Genomic DNA, 22,064 nt, shown 5'->3' on the forward strand with positions numbered 1-22,064 from the left:
AGGTTTAATGTACTGTTTGTTGCTGTTAGGTACAGAGTCGCTAGAGAAGCTGAACTTTTTTGGTCTGTGTATTTAAATACATAATTTTCCAGCATTATAGGTTAGTGTTTTCTTTTCTGAGAATAAAAAACACTATTTAGCCAACTATAATTTGTTATGATTGTCAAGTGTGATATACAGAGGAGCTCAGGCTGGATTAGTATTTAGCCTGGGGCCTTCCATCCAATGCTAGCTTTCGAAGAAAGGATTGAAGAGCCAGTAACTGGAACTCTGCTCTGAGTCAACAATGAACCATTGGCCTGGGTTAGTGGGAGGGGATACTATGCATGAAAAAAAATTCAGGTAAGATTTAAATTCAAGTTCCTGGTCCTTAGTGAATCTTCATCCCATGACACTATTTGTCAGTTAGGCCTATTGTTATAATTGGGCCTACAAATTTACTCTAATTATGAGCAAACTGTAGAATACATGTGACTATTTAATACGTGTAACAATAACCTGTGATAACAAATGTTGATGAGGAAAAAGTACAAAAGAGAGACTGAATTAGTGCAAACAACAAAAAGGCCTCCTCATAAAACTTAAAGATTGTGTTATCATGCTTGATTTAAAAAAAAAAGTGTGAAATCAGAAATCAAAATTGGTGAGTTGGAAACGAGGCATAATTTGGGAGACAAAATAATGGGGGATGGGGTAGTCTGCTGGGACCCTGAGCTTCCATCATGCTGATTCCTGGAGATGTCCTGACGGCTAGACAGAGGGATCCAGATGATGTCATCTGTTGAATCCCAACCACCACTTGGGATGCAATGTAATCAACTCCCAAAGGAGTGGTTATTACCATCTAAGAGACTGTTCCCTGCTCTTACTCTCACTGAGTTGAGACAGGAGGTGTGGCTCTGGGGTAGGAATGAGAGATTTGGGTATGGGAAGAGGCGAGAGTTGCATGCTCTGGGAGGGAATTTGGGTGCAGGAGGAGGTGGAAAAGGGGATGCTGGCTTGGGGTCAGGTGCAGAGGTTGGGGTGCTGAGCAAGCCACAGGCTTGTGGATGTGGGGGTGCTGGAGTTTGGGTTGGGGTTTGAGGGGCTCAGGGCAGGGGGCTTGGGCTCAGGGCACAGGTTTGTAGTGTGTGGGTTGTCCAGGAGTGTTGTGGAACAAGACTGGGGATGTGGGGGGTGCAGGACTTTGGGAATGTGAGGGGCTCAGGGCAGGGGGTTCAGGTGTATGATAAGCTAAGGGTTGGAGTCTGTAGGGGGGTGCAGGTGTTATGATGCTGTGGCCAGATGGGGGCTTGCTGGCCAGGCTTCATTTTTAAATAAAATATTATGTCCAACACACACAATGTTTCAACATTGTCTTTATTTATGTGAGGGGCAGGGAACCCGTTTTGGGCCAGAGGTCACTGACCCACAGAAAAATCAGTCAGGGACCGCACAAGTGAGATTCAAACAAAACAACCCCTGCAAAAACCCACAGCCCTCACTGATATGGCCCCAACTGAGACACCTCACTCCCCTGGCACTCCAGCCGTCATGGTGGGGGAGGATTGGTAGGACTGAAGTTCAAGGCCTCAGGCCAGATTAACTCTTCTGTGGTTCCAGGGTTACTGGATTTTGTGGGGCCCCTTAGGCTCTGAGATGGGGCCAAAAGTGAGGACATTGTTCATTGTGCAGAACAGTGCTGCCAGTGAGTGGGATAGGGATGGGGGTGCACAATCTGGGTGGGAAGTAGGGTGTAGGAGCAAGCAGGGAGTGGGTGTTTAGCCAGGAGGGAAGGGGCAGGAACAGGGTGCTGGTGGGGGTATGGCCAGGGGAGAGGGGACAGGGTCAGCTTGGTTGGTACGTGGGGGTCTCCAGGAATGAGGCAATCTCGGGCAGTATCTGCAGGCAGCACTTGACCAAATGCATGTGCAGCTCCTTTAAGAAATCCAGCCTCTCTGGATCCTCCGCTGCCATCTTAACTCCCACTCCCACTCAAAAGCATGAGAAAGGAAGGAAAGACAAGAAAGTATGCGTGCTGCTGAGGGGAAGGGAAGGAGCAGCATGTGTGATTACTGAGAAACTGGCTGGCGTGGAGCCTCTGGACTTCTTCCCCGCCTCCCCATGCTGCAGGAAGCCAGAGCTAGCTCCAATATTGCGATGGGCGGGAGGTTGTAGTGCCAGGAGGGGGTCCTTATTGCAGGTGGTTGGAATACGGTGGGGCTGGGAACACTGCCTTGCGATTGACTGGCAGTGCCCTTGCAATTGACCAATCAATCACGATCGACTGTTTGGTGACCCCTAAATTACACTGTACAATACAGCTCAGTATCTTAGCTTCTGGCAGACAGTGCATCCTTCTGGTCACCTGATTAGCTCTGAGGACAGGACTGTCTGCTCTTCTTAAGAGGGATTCATCAATAAGGTAGACCTGCCTTTTAATAAGAACAGCCACATTTGGTCAGACCAAAGGTCTGTCTAGCCCAGTATCCTGTCTTCCAGTAGTGGCCAATGCCAGATGCTCCAGAGGAAATGAACAAAACAGCTAATCATTAAATGATCCCTCTCCTGTCATCCATTTCCAGTCTGTGACAAACGGAGGCTGGTGACACCATTCCTACCCATCCTAGCTACTAGCTATTGATGAACCTAACCTCTGTGAATGTATGCAGTTCTTTCTTGAACCCTGTTAAAATCCTGGTCTTCACAATATCCTCTGGCAAGGAGTTCTACAGGTTGTGCACTGCATGAAGAAAAACTTTCTTTTGTTTTTTTTTTTAAACCTGCTACCTATTAATTTCATTTGGTAACCCCTAGTTCTTATGTTATGGGATCAAGTAAATAACTTTTCCTTATTCACTTTTTCCACACCAGTCATGATTTTATAGACCTCTATCAAATACCCCCCCTTAGTCTCCTCTTTTCTAAGCTGAAAAGTCCCAGTCTCTGTAATCTCTCTTTATATGGGAACTGTTCCAAACCCCTAATAATTTTTGTTGCCCTTTTCTGAATGTATCTTTTTTGAGAGGAGGCGACCACATCTGTACACAGTATTGAAGATATGGGTGTACCATGGTTTTATATAGAGGCAATGATATTCTTCATCTTAATCTCTGTCTCTTTAATTATTCCAAACATTCTGTTTGCTTTTTTTGATTGCTGCTGCACATTGAGTGTCTGTTTTCAGAGAACTATCCATAATGACTCCAAGATATCTCTCTTGAGTAATTATAGTGAATTAGCCCCATCATTTTGTATATATAGTTGGGATTATTATTTATCAACATTATATTTCATGTGCCATTTTGATGCCCAATCACTTAGTTTAGTGAGATCTTTTTGAAGCTCTTCACAGTCTGCTTTGGTCTTAACTATTTTGAGCAATTTAGTGTCATTTGCAAATTTTGCCACTTCACTGTTTACCCCTTTCTCCAGATCATTTATAAATAGATTGAATAGGATTGATCCCAGAACCGACTCTTGGGGACAACTCTTTCCATTCTGAAAAATGACCATTTATTTTTGCCCTTTGTTTCCTATCTTTCAACCAGATATCAATCCGTGAGAGGACCTTCTCTCTTTTCCCATGCCAATTTACTTTACTTAAGGGCCCTTGGTGAGGGACTTTTCCTGGCAATGATGTGATTGGCTACCCTTCTTCCTGTTCTTTCTGGCTTCAGGTACTCTTTTATTGTCTCTTGCAATCTTCTATGTGCCATACTGTATCCTCCTGGCTATTTCCACAGCTATAGCCACTGACTTTTTTCCTCTCATATAATTAGCCTCTCTTTGATTCTTTGTTGCCCTTCCACTTTCAGTTACTGCCACCTATGCCCCTTTTTATTGTCCTACTCAGCAAATCTGTTCCTGATCTGTTTCTCTTTCATTAGCTAATCTTTTCCTCTGTCTGTTTCTTATAGTCATCTGTTTCCGCTGGCTAGATATTCCTAAGAATTTGTCAGTCCAGTTTGCATCTGTAAGTGTTCACTTTTTCCTTCAGCTTCCTCTTGCCTTTCCTTCCATCATGTGCTGGAATGCCCTTCAAAACTTTCACCTGCATCTCCAAGCCTCAGGTATTCTCTTCCATCAGCTTTGACATGCAGCACTTCATACATATAAAGCTCTTGTGAGGCACTTGCTCTGTGATCATGTATATGTCACAGCTTCCACAACCGCTTCTCTTCATTGTGTCTTCCAGTGCTTGGGTGACCACTCTGTCATCACCTTCCACGTAAAGTACTGTGAAAGAAAAAGAAAAAAAATAGACTATAGTTCTCTAAAATAAAAAAGGGAGATAGTACAATATGCCTAAATTTAATTTTCAGATTTCTGCCTAACATTGGGGTTGAATTTCAGGTGTACGGTTGTAAGTCAGGTTTAATAGTAAAAGAATGTTTTCCTTAAGCAGCCCATATCTTGTCTGCTGGTTAGCCACTCTCTTGGTTACTTTGGCTTCACGTTCACAGTGTAAGCCATTTGGCATGTGAGCTTTAGGCTTGAGTGTCTCCATAGAGTGCAACTCTGCCTGAACAGTGTTATTGCTTCCTTAAAGCAGCAGTGGCTGCATGACTGAGTAGTGTGTTTGAGATTCTCTAGTTCTAGATAAGAGCCATGATTTGACATCCAAGTGTGTGCAGACTAGTTGGTAGAGTCTGTCAACATCAAGTTGTGGAGTTTTTTTTGTAGGAGCTGTATCTTATCAAAATATTATTCAAAATAATGAACAAATATATTTTAAAATCTTGTATTATGTTCCTTTCCTTCATCATCCTGTCTGTAAATTATCCTAAGCCATTATTCTGAAAAGCATCCCTATTTAAGATAGCACTTGTATGTGTGAATGGAATATAACCATACACTTTAAGTTATATGCTGTCCTGGGTAGGGATAGATTTAAGTACATATGTAAGTCCTTTTCTTAATCAGAACCTTAGTCTCCCATCCTACAAATACTTATATGCATGCTTAACTTTGAAATCAAGGAGACTGCTTGTGATAGCAACATTAAGCATGTATGTAAGTGCCTGCAGGATTAGTAACTCCTGTTGTAAGATCTTGGTGGAGAGACTGTGGCCTTTTTGTGTCTGTGTCTGTCTGGCACTTAGCAAAGATTTGAAAGCACTGGCACTATTTCAGGACAGCATTTCATCACAGGCTTAAGTCCATTACTATTCAGGAAAGCACTTAATGATTTGCTTAATTTTATTTGGTTAAATTTGTACAACTCTCTAGACTTAACATACTTGTGTCCAATAGGCCTTATATTGATTTAGCTTAAATCAAGAATCGATGTTTCTAAACCGATTTTAGTTAAATAGTCACTAATGAAAATCTGAAGACTCCCATTCAATTTTTGTTTTAACAATGCATTACTAGAGACCCTGTAGAAAAAGCCACTGTGGTCAATGATTGAACCAAAATGCTTTCTTGTGACTGCAGTGCTTCCAGCAAAGGAATAGCAGATGGAATTACTTTAAAAGTCCTAGGTAGCTGCTGTTCTTAAAAAATAGTAGAAAAGTGGCAGACAATACTTTTTTGGTGAGAGGGCACTCAAAAAATACTGAGGTTAATGGAGGAGGTGCAAGGTCTGGGCTGGAAGTTGAGTGCAGAAGGATTCTTGGAGTGGGAGATGGAGTGCAATAGAGGTGGGGTCTGCGAAGGAGTTTGGGTGAAGAAGGGGACTGTGACCTAGGACAGAGGATTGGAGTGCAGGAGGAGAGAGGTGGGGCATTGGAGTACAGAGTCTGGGAAGGGGTAGGGGTACAGAAGAGGATTCTGACCTGGAAGAGGGATGTAGGAGGGGATGCAGGATCTGGGAGGGAATTGTCACCTAGGTCAGCAGTGCAGGAGGGGTGCAGAGGATTTGGTTTGTGACCTGGTGCAGTGGATTGGAGTTCAGGAGGAGGTGGAGGATGTGAGAGAGGCTATGGATGCAGGAGAGAATTTGGCTTGGAGGAAGGGTGTAGGTCCTACTGGAGGAGAAGGTGCAGGATCTGTGAGAGGATTGTGAGCTAGGACAGGAGTGGGGTGGAGAGGGTTTGGTTTGTGGGATGTGGGAAGGATTGGGGTGCCAGGTGCAGAATCTGGTTGGGAGGTGCTTACCTTAGGTGGCTCCCAACCAGCAGCCCAGCAGAACCCTCAGATGGGCTCCCTACCTGCTGTGCCCAGCATGCTACTCAACGTAGCTGGCTGAGGATTCATTTGTTCTCTGTACACTACATGGTCTTGGTGCGGGGGGGGGGGGGGGGGGAGGGGGCGGGGCTCCAGATGCTACCTCTGTGGCAAACATGGTCTAGCTTCTGTTGGTTTGGGGTGGGGGCAAGCATGCAAATCCTCCCCCAGAGCTCGGACCCTCTGCGGACAGACACTGCTTTGCAGCTGCCTCCCCCCCTCTCCCCCTTTTCTCCCCCCGCTTCAGAGTTGGGGGCAGCAACATGGCGAAGGAGGCGGGACCACAAAACTGGTGGGGGGGGAACTGGCACCCCCCCCATACCAGATCCTGTGTGTCACCCCCCTCCTGCTGCCTCTGTAGTGGGGGAGGGACAGGTGGGTCTGCTGAGCTGGCACGTGCAGGGAGTCGGCTTGTAAACTATCTTCCCATGCGTATCAGCTCCCACCTGCCTCTCTCACCCTCTGCGCTGCTGCCTCTCTATCAGAGGCAGAAGTGTGGGGTTGGGTGTGGGGTGGAGGAGGGGGAGGGGAGAACTGGTGGATCTGGTGCTCAAGGGGAGCCAGCTTTTAAGCTAGCTCCTCATGGGCACCGGCTCCCACTCTTCCTCCTTGCTACCTCTGATACTGAGGCAGCAAGGTGGGGAGGGGAGAAAATGTGTGTAGTCGACAGGATTAACTGGTAAGCCCAGGTTTATCAGTTAATCGTGTAGTCGGCTACACATTGAAATTCCTAGAACATTTTTCTTTCCAGTAAAATGGAAAATTTAAATTTAGGATTATTGTTACCTAAATTAGCTTTATCAGTGAAATAACATCTGCTCACATTATTTTATAAAGTAGGAAGAATGGCTCTTTGCAATGAGTTGATGCATTTGCTTTAGCAATCTATATAAATTACAAATAATGCTTAAAGTTGAGCATATTTTTCATATTTTTTTTAAAATGGAAGTCAATTGACAAGAAATTCAGAAAATTGGGAAGCTGATTAAAAACCATAGTTGAAATATCACAAATGGCAGTTCATCACTTTTTGTTACTTTATCAAAGTTTTCATGTAAGCAGATGAGACTGTGTGGCTGCTATATGAAGAACAGAATCTATTTATTGTTCCAGAGTGAATACCTCCATTAGACTGATTTTTTTTTTAATCTCACTGAATATACAATGGATTTATCTAATTGAAAATCTGCAATATATGTATACAACAATGACCTTTTTATACTGCAGTAAGTTATTTGAACTTGCTGCCAAATTTTCCTAGAGCAAGGACCAATACACTAATTCTTTATTTTGGTTGTATAGCAGATTGTGGTCAAAAGGTGTTCATGCCTTTAATCATGTGGAAGTTGAAAGGGCAAAGAGCTCTGGAGCTTGTCCTCCTTCAAAAGGTTGACTTATATGTATAGAATGTCTTGCTCCACTTTCTAAAATATACTCTGTATTATTGCTTTCTTGCGTCTTAAAATATCTATACATATACTTTTAAGCACAGAAATAAAAAACTATTTACAGTGGATCAAAAAGTTCATCTCTACACTACTGCAGCTTTAAGAAGAGAATCTATTATCTCTCCAGTGATTTTTTTTTTAAATTACACTAATAATTTTAATATTCATCAGAAGGTAAAAATTGAAATATAGATATTTTAATTAAAGGATATCTTGAGCATACATTATATTATGCCTTTGTTGTGGGAGGTTTTCTGGGTCCCTATTTTTTTATACAATAAATCTGAATACTTAAAGGCAAAATTATGTAATCTGCAGCTTTCTGTTTGAACAGATTAGAAACTTTTTTCCCCCCAAAATCACCTTTTAATTAACTATCACATTAATAATACAGCCCCTTGTTCTTTTAATTATTCATTAAGATCAGTTTATTTTGTGTTCCCACGTATTCCGTGTTATCTAATTTGATATTGTACGCAACTTATTCGGAGAAGAAGTGGAGGGGTGGAAGGTAGATAGCCCCCAGTCCGCTGAACACTCATAATATTCCCAAATGCTCTGCTTCCAAAGAATCAATACACCCCAGTTTACCGGGTCCCTCTCAGATTAACACTTCATTTAACAGGCAGAACTAAGGTATGTTTGTGAAATCAAGTGTAAGTTTATTTAGCAACACAAAGAGAGTCAGCCACAGATAGATCCTCTGAAATCCCAGGACCATGCATATTATTGCACCAGAGACGCCCTGCTGGTTAGGGTCAGGCGCACCAACCAGGCCAGACTGGTGGTCCCAGCTGAACTACAGGCAGTGGGACTGGCGTGGTAGAAGTGCAACTACAGCTGGGAGTGGAGCCAAGTGGCCTGGGCTGGGAGCAGAACCCTGTGACCGGAGCAGGCACCCAGGAGCAGGGTAGACAGCCGGGAAGGGAGTCTTGACCTCCCATGGTCTGGCAAACTCCCTGGTTCAGGACCACTCAGGTCCTGGAGGTGCTGGACTAGGGAGGTCCAACCTGTAGTAGCATGTTTAAGTCTTGGAAACAAATGGTTACCTATAAAATAAAATCCTAATGCACATTCTAGAGTCTAGACTTCATTAAGAAGATATTTTCATGTCTAACCAAGTATTGTTTATCCACAATCCTTTCTTACATTTTACATCCAAGCTTGCTCTGATCCTCCTGTCATGAAACAAGCTCTCTTTCAACTTGCTTCATTGCTGAAGGATTCCATACGTTTCCTTGCACCCCAATACATACTGTAACAGTTATTTGTCTTTATTCTTAAACAGGAACTCCCCTCCAGCCTGCTATTTGTTTCATGCTGTAAATTTCTTCCCTTGTAGACTTCACAGTGTTTCATTCTTTCTCTGGCTCTGTATGCAAATAGGCCTATGTTGTGAGGCATAAAACTCATCAGAAATGACTAGAAGAGGAGACACATATCTGTTCTCTCATATGTGAAAGGAACAATTCCAGTAAAACCGTATGTGTCCCTCCTCTTGAGGTGTTTTAGCAGGTTTTATGCCCCCCCCTCCCATTTTGGGGTCCTATATTTTACTTTATATGTATTTATTTTTGTGTTTAAAAATATTTTAAATAGAGAGGTGGGGTAAAAATAATTTAAATAAATAAAAACAAAGTATGTTATCTCTTGGGGACCATTCTTACTTCCAAGCCCTTAAAAACATAATGTTTAGTGCATACACTATTATTTATACACACTTTTCACAATGAGTATTATAACCAGTTGCCTATTCTTCATAGAGGCTTCGGCTGTCACCCGTTTGCTAACTATTATGCATATATCTTATCCAGATGATCCTGCTTCAATTTTATGTAGCCCCCTGTGTCCTTTGACTGATGACACCAAAGGGTCCCTGGATCACATGTTGATTTATGGGAAGAAGGATGTTTCAGTGTTATGAATCTCATTCTTATGGTAGAAAGCTTTTTCATAGAGGAACATTTTTCAGTATTTCATAAAAGTGAATGGAGTTGCCTGCTTTCTAGCAGTTCATTCCATGGTCACAGTCACTTTGACTCCTCTTGGCTTAAGCATTATTCAAGACCTTGGTTGGTTGGTTGCATTAAGAGAGATTGATTAGACATCTCAGGTCTTTCTTTGGTGCCGTCCTGTTATAAATAGTGTGTGTTCTTAGATTAGTGATGGACCAGATGTCACATGGTTAAGCTCAAGTTTAGTTTATAAATCCAAGAATAGGTATCTAGTTTCAAACAGCACAAAAAAAAGCTAGAATTCCCAGGCCCTGTGGTCCAGTCCACCGCTCATTCTATCCCAAGCTGTGTTGCGATTCTAAGGGTTAAATTAGACCCCCTTCTTCTTTTTATCCCATATTGCAATTTGTGATTAGGTTCTATAGCTCAGCATTAACAAATCATTATTAAATCTCACCTTGTTGTCAAATGCTTTATATTTTGTCTGTATTTCCATCATCACACGTTTATCATAATGAAATTTTAATTCAAGCAAAAATAAGCTTTTTCCTACCCCTGCACATTCTTATGCTTCCCTCTTGTCTCCATCTTGTGTATTCTTTATTGGTTTCAGTTTCCGCTTAGGACAGTAGAAAGCCTGCTCCGAAATCTAGTATGAAAGCATGTTATGCTTCGTTTTCAAGTAAACCTCACTGCTAACTCTAATACATGTCTGTTATTTTCTACGTAGGATCACTCTCAAAATCTTACGGTAGTCTTGAATGACAGTTCTTTAGCATATCCCTGGGGACTGCTTAGTCTTTAAGCCTCTCTCTGTTCCAACACTGCTCATTTGTAAAGAATGTATACAAAGTCCTGTTTCCCTGACAAAGTAGTAACAGACAGCAGGTTATTTTCTTATTCACAATTTCTAGGCCTGCTCTTCCAGTGAGTATTGTACCTCCATGGAGCTCTGTCTGCTCTCCCGCTCAGGATCATGCTTACTATTGCTTCTTTTGCTATTGGCTGCTTTTTCTTTAGCCTACATGGTTTAACCAGTACCTTGGGTAGCAGCTTCTGTTGTTTTAACTCTGTACACAGAGGCATATGTAGTTGCTTTGTATACTCATTGACTTGAGTCATGTTTGAGATTGATGGCATTAGGGCACTCTCCAACTTTTTTTTTCTTAGTTCTCACATGCTTTATCCTGGGCTTTATCTATTACTCCTTTGATAAGGGAAGTATACTAAATACAGTAGCAGCAAAGCTTGGAAGTCACATCATAGTAGTAAGCAACTGTTCTACCAACCAGCAGATTGGATTTAGTTGAGTTGTCCCCACTGCTAGTTGAATGTTGTTCATGGATTGCTCACAAAATCTTTTATCATTTTGGTCATGTCTACATCATAAAGTTTGCTTGATACAAGTTATGCTGGTGTACAACTGCCAAAGGATACATGTCACTCTGGTTTGTACTTGCTTGGCTGCTTGCACACATATTGTGCTCACTAGGAGTGCTTGCATTGGTGTAAAATGCACCACAGTATGGATAGCTCTCCACTGCAGTGCCTTTTGGATATTTTTGCAGTGATTTCTGGAATGGTAGCAATCGTAATGTAGATTTGGGTTGATGAGTAGTGGATTGATGAGTAGTAGCTTCAGAACTTTTGGATGCTAATGGTCACATTTCTGGATCTGTGTGTTGAGCTTGTCCCAGCCATCGGGTGCAGGCACATCAGAATGAGAGCCTTATTGACAATGGGAAAGCAAGTGGCAATCATGCAGTGGAGACTTGCAATGCCAGTTTGTTACCAGTAGGTGAGCAATCCTTTTGGAGTTGGAAAATCCACAGTAGGGATTGTGATAGATGTGTGCAGAGTCATAAAGGGTTGGGCATAAAGCACGTAGCAGGGCTGGCTTTAGGTCGATTTGGCCAATTCCCCGGAATGGGGCCCTGCGCCTAAGGGGGCTCCGCTCCCGGGTGTGAGACGTACTTGTAGTGCCATCCCGGGTGCGCGACGCACGCGCGGGGCCCTTGGTGCGCAGCGAATGTACAATGCCAACCGGGACGTATGATGTATGCGCGGGGCCCCAGGAGCAGAGCACATGCGCAGTGCTGCCCCAGGTCCGCGACGCCCCAGGCATGTGGCACATGCGCAGTGCCATCCGGAATGCACAATGCATGCACGGGGCCCCAGGTGCATGGCGCATGCGCAGTGCTGTGCCAGGTATGCGATGCTCCGGGCGCACGGCGCATGCGCGGGGCCTCCCCCAGAATCAGGCCCCGCGCTTGCTAAAGCTGGCCCTGCACATAGTATTGTGGCTATCCGTAATGTATAGTGATTGGAGGATGGATTTGCATCAGGGGGTTATTGAACTGTGATGGGGTGATAGATGGCACACACATCCCAACTTTGATGCCAACCCACCTGGCCATAGAGTACATTACGAAAGGGCTACTTTTCTATTGCTATGCAAACACAAATGGGTCTCTGGAAATGCTTCACTAAAATTAATGTGGATTGTCAAGACAGGTTCATGTCCTTGCATTTTATACTATTGAATTTCATCCCATTTCAGTTACTCCACTCTTCAAGGTTATCCAATTCTTCCAAAGCAATGTTCTCATTTTCCTCTGTATTGACAATGCCTCTTAACTTTGTATTATCACATGTAATTAGTACACTTCTACTCCACTCTTACAGCTTGGTCTGTAGCCTGTCTCTACAAGATTTTTGCCTTTTCTTAGAATGCAAATTGCAAATAGTTTCATGAAGCTGATTTTAAATAAAAGCATTTTAGTTCCTTAACTTCTTCTGTGTAGTTGTCATCTTTTATTAATTCCCTGAAGTCTGCCCTTTTGAAACAAAAAAACCTACAGTCGAGGACCTGCTTTTGATTATCTTACCATTTACTTTAAATTCAATCAGCTCCGGATAATTTGATCCAAAGCTGTTTCCTCATTACTTACCAACACTGAGTTAAATTTGAATGACCTCTTGGTTTAGTGACCATTTGATGGAAAACTTGCTCTGAAATGTCCAAGGATTTACCTTCCCTCCTGGACTGGCGTATTCTAGTACAGCTTGCTGGGATACCATGTCGTAGTGGGTGTGTATCCCCAACATCTGAAAGAATTGAAATTCTCTTACTTTAAGTGATGATGTGTTGTATCCCTTGTTTTTCTGGCACATGTGGACAATTAGTACATATATGTTAAACATAATCGTAATTTGGTAATTCATGTTTGGCGCACACATTAAAAATGAGTACAGTACAAACCTGTCTTAACTCCAGTTAACATGAATGTGATGTTATGCTTTGGGTTTGTGCTGTATGCATGTGGACATCCTGTGATATTCATTATGTTCCATATTGGGGAGCAACACTGGAAAGCAAATTCTCTTGTGTGAAGAGGGCTCTGCTATACTGGTTGGCAAAGAGTCACAGATTTCAGATGTTGTTTCAAACACTGAATTAATTGGGGTATCTTTTATTTTTAGTCTTTGCTGCCTTAAACCCATACATGCTATGCTTCCTTATAACCATACTGTTCTTATGGGGTTACGTCTAGACGACAAGCCTCTTTCGAAAGAGAGCATTTAGACTACAAGAAGATTTTTCGAAAAAGCAAGCCGCTTTTTCGAAAGATAGCCTAGACGCTCTCTTTCGAAAAAGCACATTTTGCATTCAGTAGTGCCTTTTTTCCAAAAGCACTCTTTTGAAAGGCGTTATTCCTTATAAAATGAGGTTTACCGTGATTGAAAAAACTGCCACATTCTTTCAATTTACTTCCAAAGAATGCGGCTGCAGTCTAGATGCAGGTGAAGTTTTTTCGAAAAAAGGCCACTTTTTTTGAAAAAACCCTGTAGTCTAGAGACATCCTTGCTGTTGTCTTAGCGTCTTTATAATTATTTCTGAAAAGAGCTAAATACAAAAAATATAAAAGGGATGATAAGCATCTAGTCCCTCTGTATTATCCATTTTTATGCCTCTGTGAAAGTGTTTTAGAGGAAAGGACTTTTGAAATTTGAATGGCAAGATTCCACGGGAATATATTGATCCAGAGGAATATTGTGGTTTGTCCATTTTTGGCCTTACAGAAGATGAGTTTTAAGTCAACATAAGATTAAAAAAAAAGTTTTAGAAGCCTTACAAATATAGATAACATGGTCCCTCTCTTAAAAATTTTAGGAAATATTGACTAGGCTGTCCTAGTCACTTTATATTTGATCATTAAAAAATTTAAAGGAATTTGAAAATAACTGGCATTACTCTAGGTCTGTACTACTTTGAATGATACAGCAGAATTTGAATTATACATAAAAATGCAATTTAGTCACCGAGATTATACATCCTGTGACTTCAGTGTACATCCATGATGTCTTCAGCCTGCCCTAGTAGTCAGCCCTTGCTAGGTGCAATGGCCTGAGGTCAGAGCAGTCAGCAGGGCTAGGTCAGCCTCTGGAGACATCAGAACAGCCTCTGGTGCAGTGGCCACTGTCATCTCAGGAACAGTGGCCAGAATGACTGCCCAGGGATGGTTGAACCCCTTAGGGCTGCACGAGCAGTGGAGTTGGTCAGCCACCCAGAGCCAGAGTAGTGGTGGCTGGGACCACAGGTCAGCCCCCTGGGCTGTACCAATAACTGATACTGCAGGAGGAGTGGCTAGGGTGAGATCATCCCCTGGGGCTTGGGCAGCAGCTTCCAGGGTCAACACAGGAGCAGTCATGAAGGCTGGTGGTTAGCCCTTGGGATAGGAGCAGTGGCTGAGACTGGACACATAGCCAGAGCTGCTGTAGGAAGAGCCGAACAACTGGAGCAGGGACTGACAGTCAGTGCCCAGCAGGGCTCCAACTGTTAGTCCTCCTCCCATACCCAAGGGTAATTTTGATAAAAGTCAAGGACAGGTTGCAGGCTTCCATATATTTTTGTTTATTGCCTATGACCTGTCTGACTTTTATTAGAAGTGCTTCTGACAAATCTTAACCTCAATTATATAGCTGTTTAAACCATCAGAGACAGTAAACTAAATGCAAGATAAGAAGTAATACATGTTGTTTTGTCTTCCAGAACAAGTACACAGACACTTAGATCAACATGAGGTGAAATACTTGCAATTTGCTTTCCGTTGGATGAATAACTTGTTAATGAGAGAAGTTCCTCTGAGGTGTACCATAAGGCTATGGGACACATACCAGGTGAGCATTTGCTTTATGGCTGCATATTTGTAATTAGTAATGTTGGATGACCTAATTCTGAGGTTTCGTTCTTTTATTTAAATATACCTTTCCCTGAACTTCAATATGGAATAATGAATATAATTTTGACTTGTTACTGTACACAGTACATAAAGTAAATATAGGCATCCCCACTATAAGTAGCCCCAGTATACATCCGTTCCGCACTAATGTCATTGATGCTTGTAGGAAATGATGCATAAGTTCTCCCATTCCTCACTCTTAAGTTGTGCCAAAAAAAAAAAAAAAAAATTGTGTACTATGAAGAGTGACAAAATTCCCTGCTTTAAGTTGTTTCGCTATAAGTCCAAGTTTTTTGGAACGTATCTTGGACTTATAGCGAGGACAGTCTATATGCATCTTTTCCATTCCACTGGTATTAAAAATTAGATTCTCGTTTGATTGAAAACTTCACCTCAGACTTGCTACTTATAATTGTAATGTGATATACAAATTATTGGTCTTTTACTGGCAGAAATTAAGGTAAAGTGAGAAATAATTTATTTTACCTGGATAGTATATTACATAGAAGAAGTACTGCCTACTGGTTAAACCAGAGAGTTAGGATAAGGACCTCTGAATTCTATTGTATTCTGTTTATGAAAATGTATGCTGTTTGTTATTTTGTACATTTGGGGCATATCGCTTAATTTGAATGGGTTACATTTTGCTTGAGTTACTGTGTACCCCTTAGTAATGCTGGTGACATATTGGGCTCGTCTACATTGGCCCCTTTTCCGGAAGGGGCATGGTAATTTTTGAGATCGTAATAGGGAAATCCGCGGGGGATATTTAAATAAAAATGTCCGCCGCTTTTTTCCGGCTTTTAGAAAAGCCGGAAAAGAGCGTCTACACTGGCCAGATCCTCCGGAAAAAAGCCCTTTTCCGGAGGATCTCTTATTCCTACTTCGAAGTACAGGCACCGAGAGTGGCACCGACTTTGGCACCAGCACCAGCGGTGGCAGGGGCACTCAAATGGCACCGTCGGCACCATCAGCACCTGAAATTCCGGGACCAGTGGAGAAGGCACCAGCACCGCATGTTACCTCTTCATCGTCTCCCGCACTGTCACCGGTACCAGCACCGCAAAGTACCTAGGCTACAGTGCCTACAAAGGCAATGCAGAAGTCTCGGAGGCCTCTTACTCCCTCTCTGAGCCCCGAGCACATCGAGTTTTCACCGGGACCGCTTTCACCTTCATCCATTCTCTCATATAAATCTGTAGACAGGTTGAGGCTTCGCTCTCCACATCTACACCATTACCCATCGGCATGTACCTCCCTGACATCTCACTTATTATTACTGGAACCGAAGAATACCAGCACCGCATCCAAGGAGAAGATCATGGTCACCAAGATCTCCCATGCGTTCGTCCTACTCGCGGTACCGCTACTTGCATGACGACAGATATTCGCCTAGATACTCTCCAAGGTACACTTGTCAAGGTACAGCATAGTCATGCTCACTATGACTGTCCTCATTCTTATTTGAGGGACTGTGCTCGACAAATCGCCATGTTGCCATCATTCACATATTGAACCCATAAAGAGCCATTCTTCCATACCTTCCAGCAGCAAGCCCCGCACTCCAATGGGGGCTATCCCTGTTCTCGCGTGTCCCCCTCCCCCGTCGGAACCGGAAGAGGGTCAGTTATCTGATCAAGACCACGATCAACCACAGGGAGTTTCCCCACAGATCCATCGTCCTCTTCTCCTGACGACACAGTATTCCCGGGAGATTCATCACCCACAGACGTTACCCGTTAATTTCAGGAACTATTGAAACGAGTAGCTAAAAGCTAGGAAGTACAACTCTCAGAAGTCCAGCAGAAACAATATCGACTGCTAAAAACCTACAACCATCCCAAAAAGCAAAAATAGTGCTACCATTAGATGAGGCAATTTTAGAGGTAGCAGATGATATCTGGCAAACGCCGGCATCCGCTGCAGCAACCAACAGGAGAGCGGACAAGAAATACTTTGTCCCCTCTAAGGGAATGGATTTCTTGTTTACCCATCCACAACCAAACTCCTTAGTTGTGGATGCGGCACAACAGCAGGCTAAAGCCCCACAGTACAGAAACACTGCTTCAGACAGGAACAATAAGCGTTTGGACCTGTTTGTCAGGAAAGTATATTCTTCTGCCACATTGACATTAAGAATGGCTGTAAGCGATAACATGCCCTACCATAGACAGAGACGTTTCCCATATGCCACACCACAATATAGGCAACAAGACCAACATTGCCCGAAGCCATCCCCTCAGAGGCAATGACCTCAAAGTAACAGGGCGCCCAATCAGCAAAATGTTTGACAACAGGTTTGACACAGCGGTTGAGGGCCTGCAGATCGTTTCCACAGCCAAGCACCATCTCAACACACAACTTTTTCACTATCATTTCAGGCCATTCAGACACCGATGGGCTACTATTACCACTGACAGATGGGTATTAGATCTGATAGCGTATGGATAGCCCATCCCCTTCGCTCTCTCCCTCCACCATCCCATCCTTCCCTGTCCCTTTTCAGGGACCTCTCTCATGAGTTCCTTTTACAACAGAAAGTCTCCTGTCCTTACTATTGGGGCGTAGAAAGAGTACCGTAGGAGTTTAGGGGCAGAGGGTTCTGTTCCCATTATTTCCTAACTCGCAAAAAATCAGGAGGATGAAAGCCAATCTTAGAACTACAATGCCTCAACCGGTATCTCCGCAAACAAAGGTTCAAGATGGTGACACTAGCTACTGTTATTCCAGCTCTCGACAACGGAGATTGGTTTGCATCCCTCGACTTGCAGGACACCTACTTCCCTGTGTCAATCCACCCTGTGCACAGGTGTTTTCTCCGTTTTCAAGTGGGTCCCGAACATTTCCAATACAAGGTGTTACCGTTCAGCCTTTCATCAGCACCCAGGATCTTTTCAAAGACTCTTGCTGTAGTGTAGCCCACCTTTGACGATCGTGAATAATCATATTTCCTTACCTCGATGACTGTCTAATCGAGGCACCTTCATTCACCGACGTTCTGCAAGCCACCAATATAACTAAGGCTATATTCCAGACACTTGGTCTCATAATCAATTTCGAAAAATCATCACTAACTCCTCAGCAGTCTCTGGAGTTCTTAGGCGCTCATCTAGATTCGACTACCACCTGAGCTTACCTGCCCCAAAGCAGATTTCAATCCATACACGATCTCATACAAGCACTCTTTACGAGTCCCAGAACCTCCCTACTTACCTGTCTACGACTACTCGGGGACATGGCAGCAACCGCATATGTCGTACCCAACCCCAGATTACATCTCAGATGCCTAAAACACTGGGTAGCCCTGGTCTACATCCCCAGAAAACAAGATGTACACAGAATGGTCTCCGTTCCATGGAACATAATTCAATAATTAACATGGTAGACCATCCCTGCAGACATGTTAGTTGGGAACCGTTTCACTGAGATCAGCCCACTATGGAAATAACAATGGATGCGTCCCTGGTGGGGAGGGGCGCTCACCTGGGACGTCACCAAATATAAGGGAGATGGTCCGCACAGGAAACCCTACTCCACATCAACCTCCTCGAGCTAAGAGCGGTATTCAACACGTGCAAACATTTTATTACCCTCATCCATGGATGAGTAATCCATATACTCACCAACAATATTGTGATAGTATTCTATACAAACAGGCAGGGAGGAGCTCAATTGCATTCCTTTTGTGCGGAGGCAGTTCGGCTATGGAACTGGTGTATCCATCACAACATTACCCTCACAGCATCGTACCTCCTGGGCAGGGACAACACCACGGCTGATGCCCTCACCAGGCACTTCGTATTACAACACAAATGGGAGATTGATCAAGATGTGCTGAAGATCATCTTCAAGAGATGGGGACATGGACAAGAATCTCGACCCTTTGTCCCTTCCTATTCATTACACCTCAAGACCACTGGTCTGGCCATCTCCTCAGTCAAAGTACACCTAGCTGCTATCATGGCATTCAGGCCTCCTGTAGACGGCTATTCCATTTTCAGCCATCCGCTCACTAGGAGGTTTATGAAAGGCTTAGCGAATCTCTTCCCACAGTACAGACAACCCTGTGAACCGTGGAACCTTGAGTTAGTTTTGGATGCATTCACAAAGTCCCCCTTTGAACTCCTCGTCACTTGTGATCTTCCCACACTAACCATGAAAGTCGTCTTTTTGGTGGCAATAACATCGGCACGAGGGTAAGTGAGCTAGCCGCCCTCTTAGCTCTCCCTCCTTACACAGTCTTTATGCCTCAAGGGGTCATCCTTTGTCCCCAGCCTATGTTCCTGCCAAACATAAATTCGGAATTCCATATTAATGAACCAATAGTACTTCCAACCTTTTACCCTAAACCGCACTTGTTGACCCAACATGCCCAACTATCACCTGGCAAATGTCCAAGGTGTGAAGCCTTTTATATTGACAGGACACGAGGTGTTCGGACATCTCATCGACTAGTCTCACTTCTGAGCATTATTAGGGCCAACCACTCTCAGCACAACGCATATGGAACCTCATAGTTAAATGCATTGCTCACAGTTACTCTTTACAAAACACGCCTCTCCTGTGGGACCTGCCATTTATACGTAGGTAGGGGGAGGGATAGCTCAGTGGTTTGAGCATTGGCCTGCTAAACCTAGGCTTGTGAGTTCAATCCTTGCAGAGGCCATTTAGGGATTTGGGGCAAAAATTTGTCAGGGATGGTATTTGGTCCTGCTGTGAAGGCAGGGGACTGGACTCAATGACCTTTCAAGGTCCCTTCCAGTTCTAGGAGATAGGCAATCTCCATTTATTATTGTTATTAATAATAATAATATGGATTTGGGAACCTAACATTAAGTACCCATTTTCTATTTAAATCTTTCACATAAACACAAAAATATATTAAAATGTTGATTTTGGTTGCAAAATCAAGCTTTCAAAAGTTAGGAAATGTCAGATTAATGTTTGACCAAGCAATCTTAATCTTCTCCATCCTGTATGTCTATCCTGTGCGCAGAATAAGAGGTTATGTGTAATATCTATGTGTATGCATATGAGGGGGTCACTCACCACCGTAGCGGGGGGTCCGTCGTCTGACCCCAGAATCAGTCCATTCTGCCCGCACGGGCCTCCGCTCATGTGGCGTTTCCCCTCTGGAATCCTCCGGTCACGTCATTCTCTTCGCCACACTGCCCTCCGGCAGTGCCCAAGTCACTCGCTCTGAGCCCCCCTTCCGGGGGTTGGTGTCTCTCCAGCAGGCCTTGCCGCAGGCCTAACAGGCTGGCCGGTTGGCTGTCCGAGCGCCCTGGCCCAGCCTGACTCTCTAGCCCTGCCCTAGCTCCAGAGAGCGTCCTGCTCCCTCGGCAGCCAGGCTCATACTGCCTTCTCTGAAGCAGCCCTTCCCTTTTATGGCTCCCAGCTGGGCCTTAATTGGCCAACGCCGCCTAGCTGGGCTGAACTCCCCGGGCCTGCTCCAGGCTGGGGTTTGGCTCTTAAAGGGCCAGTACAGGGCAGCTGCCCTGTTACAATGCATATGTATTTGCCCGTGGCGAGTAGATTGTAACCTGGAAGAGCCGGGTTAGGGCGATCTGCACATGCGCAGATTGCTGGACAGCGCGGCTGGCGAGCGGGGCTCGCTGCAGTTCGGCAAGCCCTGTGTATATTTGATCAAGTAATTAAACTGTACATAAGGCCTATTTGCAAACTTGAAGTTCAGTATATGTGTATAACCATTTTTAAATTGATAATATTATGTAAGGAATTTAGCATTCTAGCCACCCATCTCTAGTCTGTGCCTCTCCCTGATTTATAAAATTAATTTGGCTTTATCTTAGAAAGAAAGCACTCCTTTACAATATCTTGGATGTTCATTTCCTTTGTGAACAATGCATAATATCAGCCTGTGTACAAGAGAGCTATATTAACTCACTGATATCAAAAGTCAAGATTTACAGTTGTGAAACATTAATGCAAAATACAAGCTGCTGATCTACCTAATACCGTGGGATTGATGACTCTGTGCTTATTTCTCATTAATATTCTTTGATAGAATGATATTAGAGATCATTTAACCTGAGACTATTGCAGCAGTGGTATCTAGCATCAAGTCACTTTTACCTATTGAAATTTGCAAGTCAGCCACTTGGAATTCATCACGTACTTTTCAAAAGGCAATTTTTTGACACTGCTTTGGACAAGTTATGTACCCAGACTAGCTGCTGATGTGTGATGGTTCTTGGGGTACCCAGAAATAAGTCCTCTTTTCTCTAGTGTGAGGGAGACTTTCTTGTGCTTGACTAGGATTCAGTTCCCTGACACCAGAAGCCTGTGAGCCAGCCATGTGCTCTTCTCTGGGCTGTGCTATGTCATGTTGGTTCAAAAACAATGTAATAATCTAGTCTCGGAGTCCCTTTGAAGCATTCACTTGGACTGCCCTGATCCTTCTCCACTGAACGCTCATGGAAATACAAGTTGCCTGTCTCAGGGTAACAGCATATGCACCATCTTGTCTGATGCATCTCAAAATCAGCACATAGCTTAATATCACAGCTCACAAATATCTACCCACTGTCTCTCTTTTTCTTCGTCCCATCTTCTTATCTCTCTCCTTCTCCTCCCCCTGCCCCGTCTTATTTATTCTTGGATCTGGACTTCTTATACTCTGGTCATCTGAAGAAGTGGCTTTTGTCCACGAAAGTTCATGATACCATCTACATGTTTTGTTAGTCTTTAAGGTGCTACTAGACTATTTGTTGTTTAAGTTTTTCCTGTTACAGACTAGCTCGGCTACCGCTCTGAAGTTTTAAGTATTTTATAATTAGAACAAACAGTAAGTTTGTTACCAAAAGATTCAAGAGATAGTGAATAAGGATAATGGCAGGAGCGTACTGGCAATCAAAGTAGGCCCAGGAAATGAGTTGAGAACGGCCTTCCCCATGACGTCACCCCTGCATGCCCCTCAAGCCCCGTCCCCTGCGTTATGTCTGGCACGTGGCTCAGGTGGTGGGTCAGGCTCTGTATGCTGCATATAGCGTGGATGCGGAGCCGCTCCGAGTGAGGGGCAACGGCATGCGGATACGACGTCCCACTGGGAAATTCCCGGTATCTCGCCAGGCCAGTCCGCCCCTGGATAATGGAAACAAAAGGATACGTATAAAGCTAGAGATTAATCTAGAGATTAATCATAGCTGTTTTATGAAGTTTTTGTCAACCAAATACTTTTGAAGTGTCTTCAACCAAGGCTGCTTATGTGATCCCATTGTCATTATAGAAACAAACTGCCTGTTTAC

General features: G+C 43.7%; 1 protein-coding gene across 2 annotated transcripts in view; it reads left to right on the top strand.

Moving 5' to 3' along the window:
• Window positions 1-22,064, top strand: part of TBC1D22A (TBC1 domain family member 22A) — a 418,728-nt gene that overhangs the window by 227,700 nt on the left and 168,964 nt on the right. For both annotated transcript variants that reach the window (XM_075927774.1, XM_075927768.1), the window contains one exon: window positions 14,607-14,734. In XM_075927774.1, the coding sequence (XP_075783889.1) occupies window positions 14,607-14,734 (128 nt within the window). The remainder of the gene's footprint in view (window positions 1-14,606; window positions 14,735-22,064) is intronic.

This window comes from Pelodiscus sinensis, chromosome 1 (genome assembly GCF_049634645.1).
Source record: "Pelodiscus sinensis isolate JC-2024 chromosome 1, ASM4963464v1, whole genome shotgun sequence".
NCBI classification, from domain to species: Eukaryota; Metazoa; Chordata; order Testudines; family Trionychidae; genus Pelodiscus; species Pelodiscus sinensis.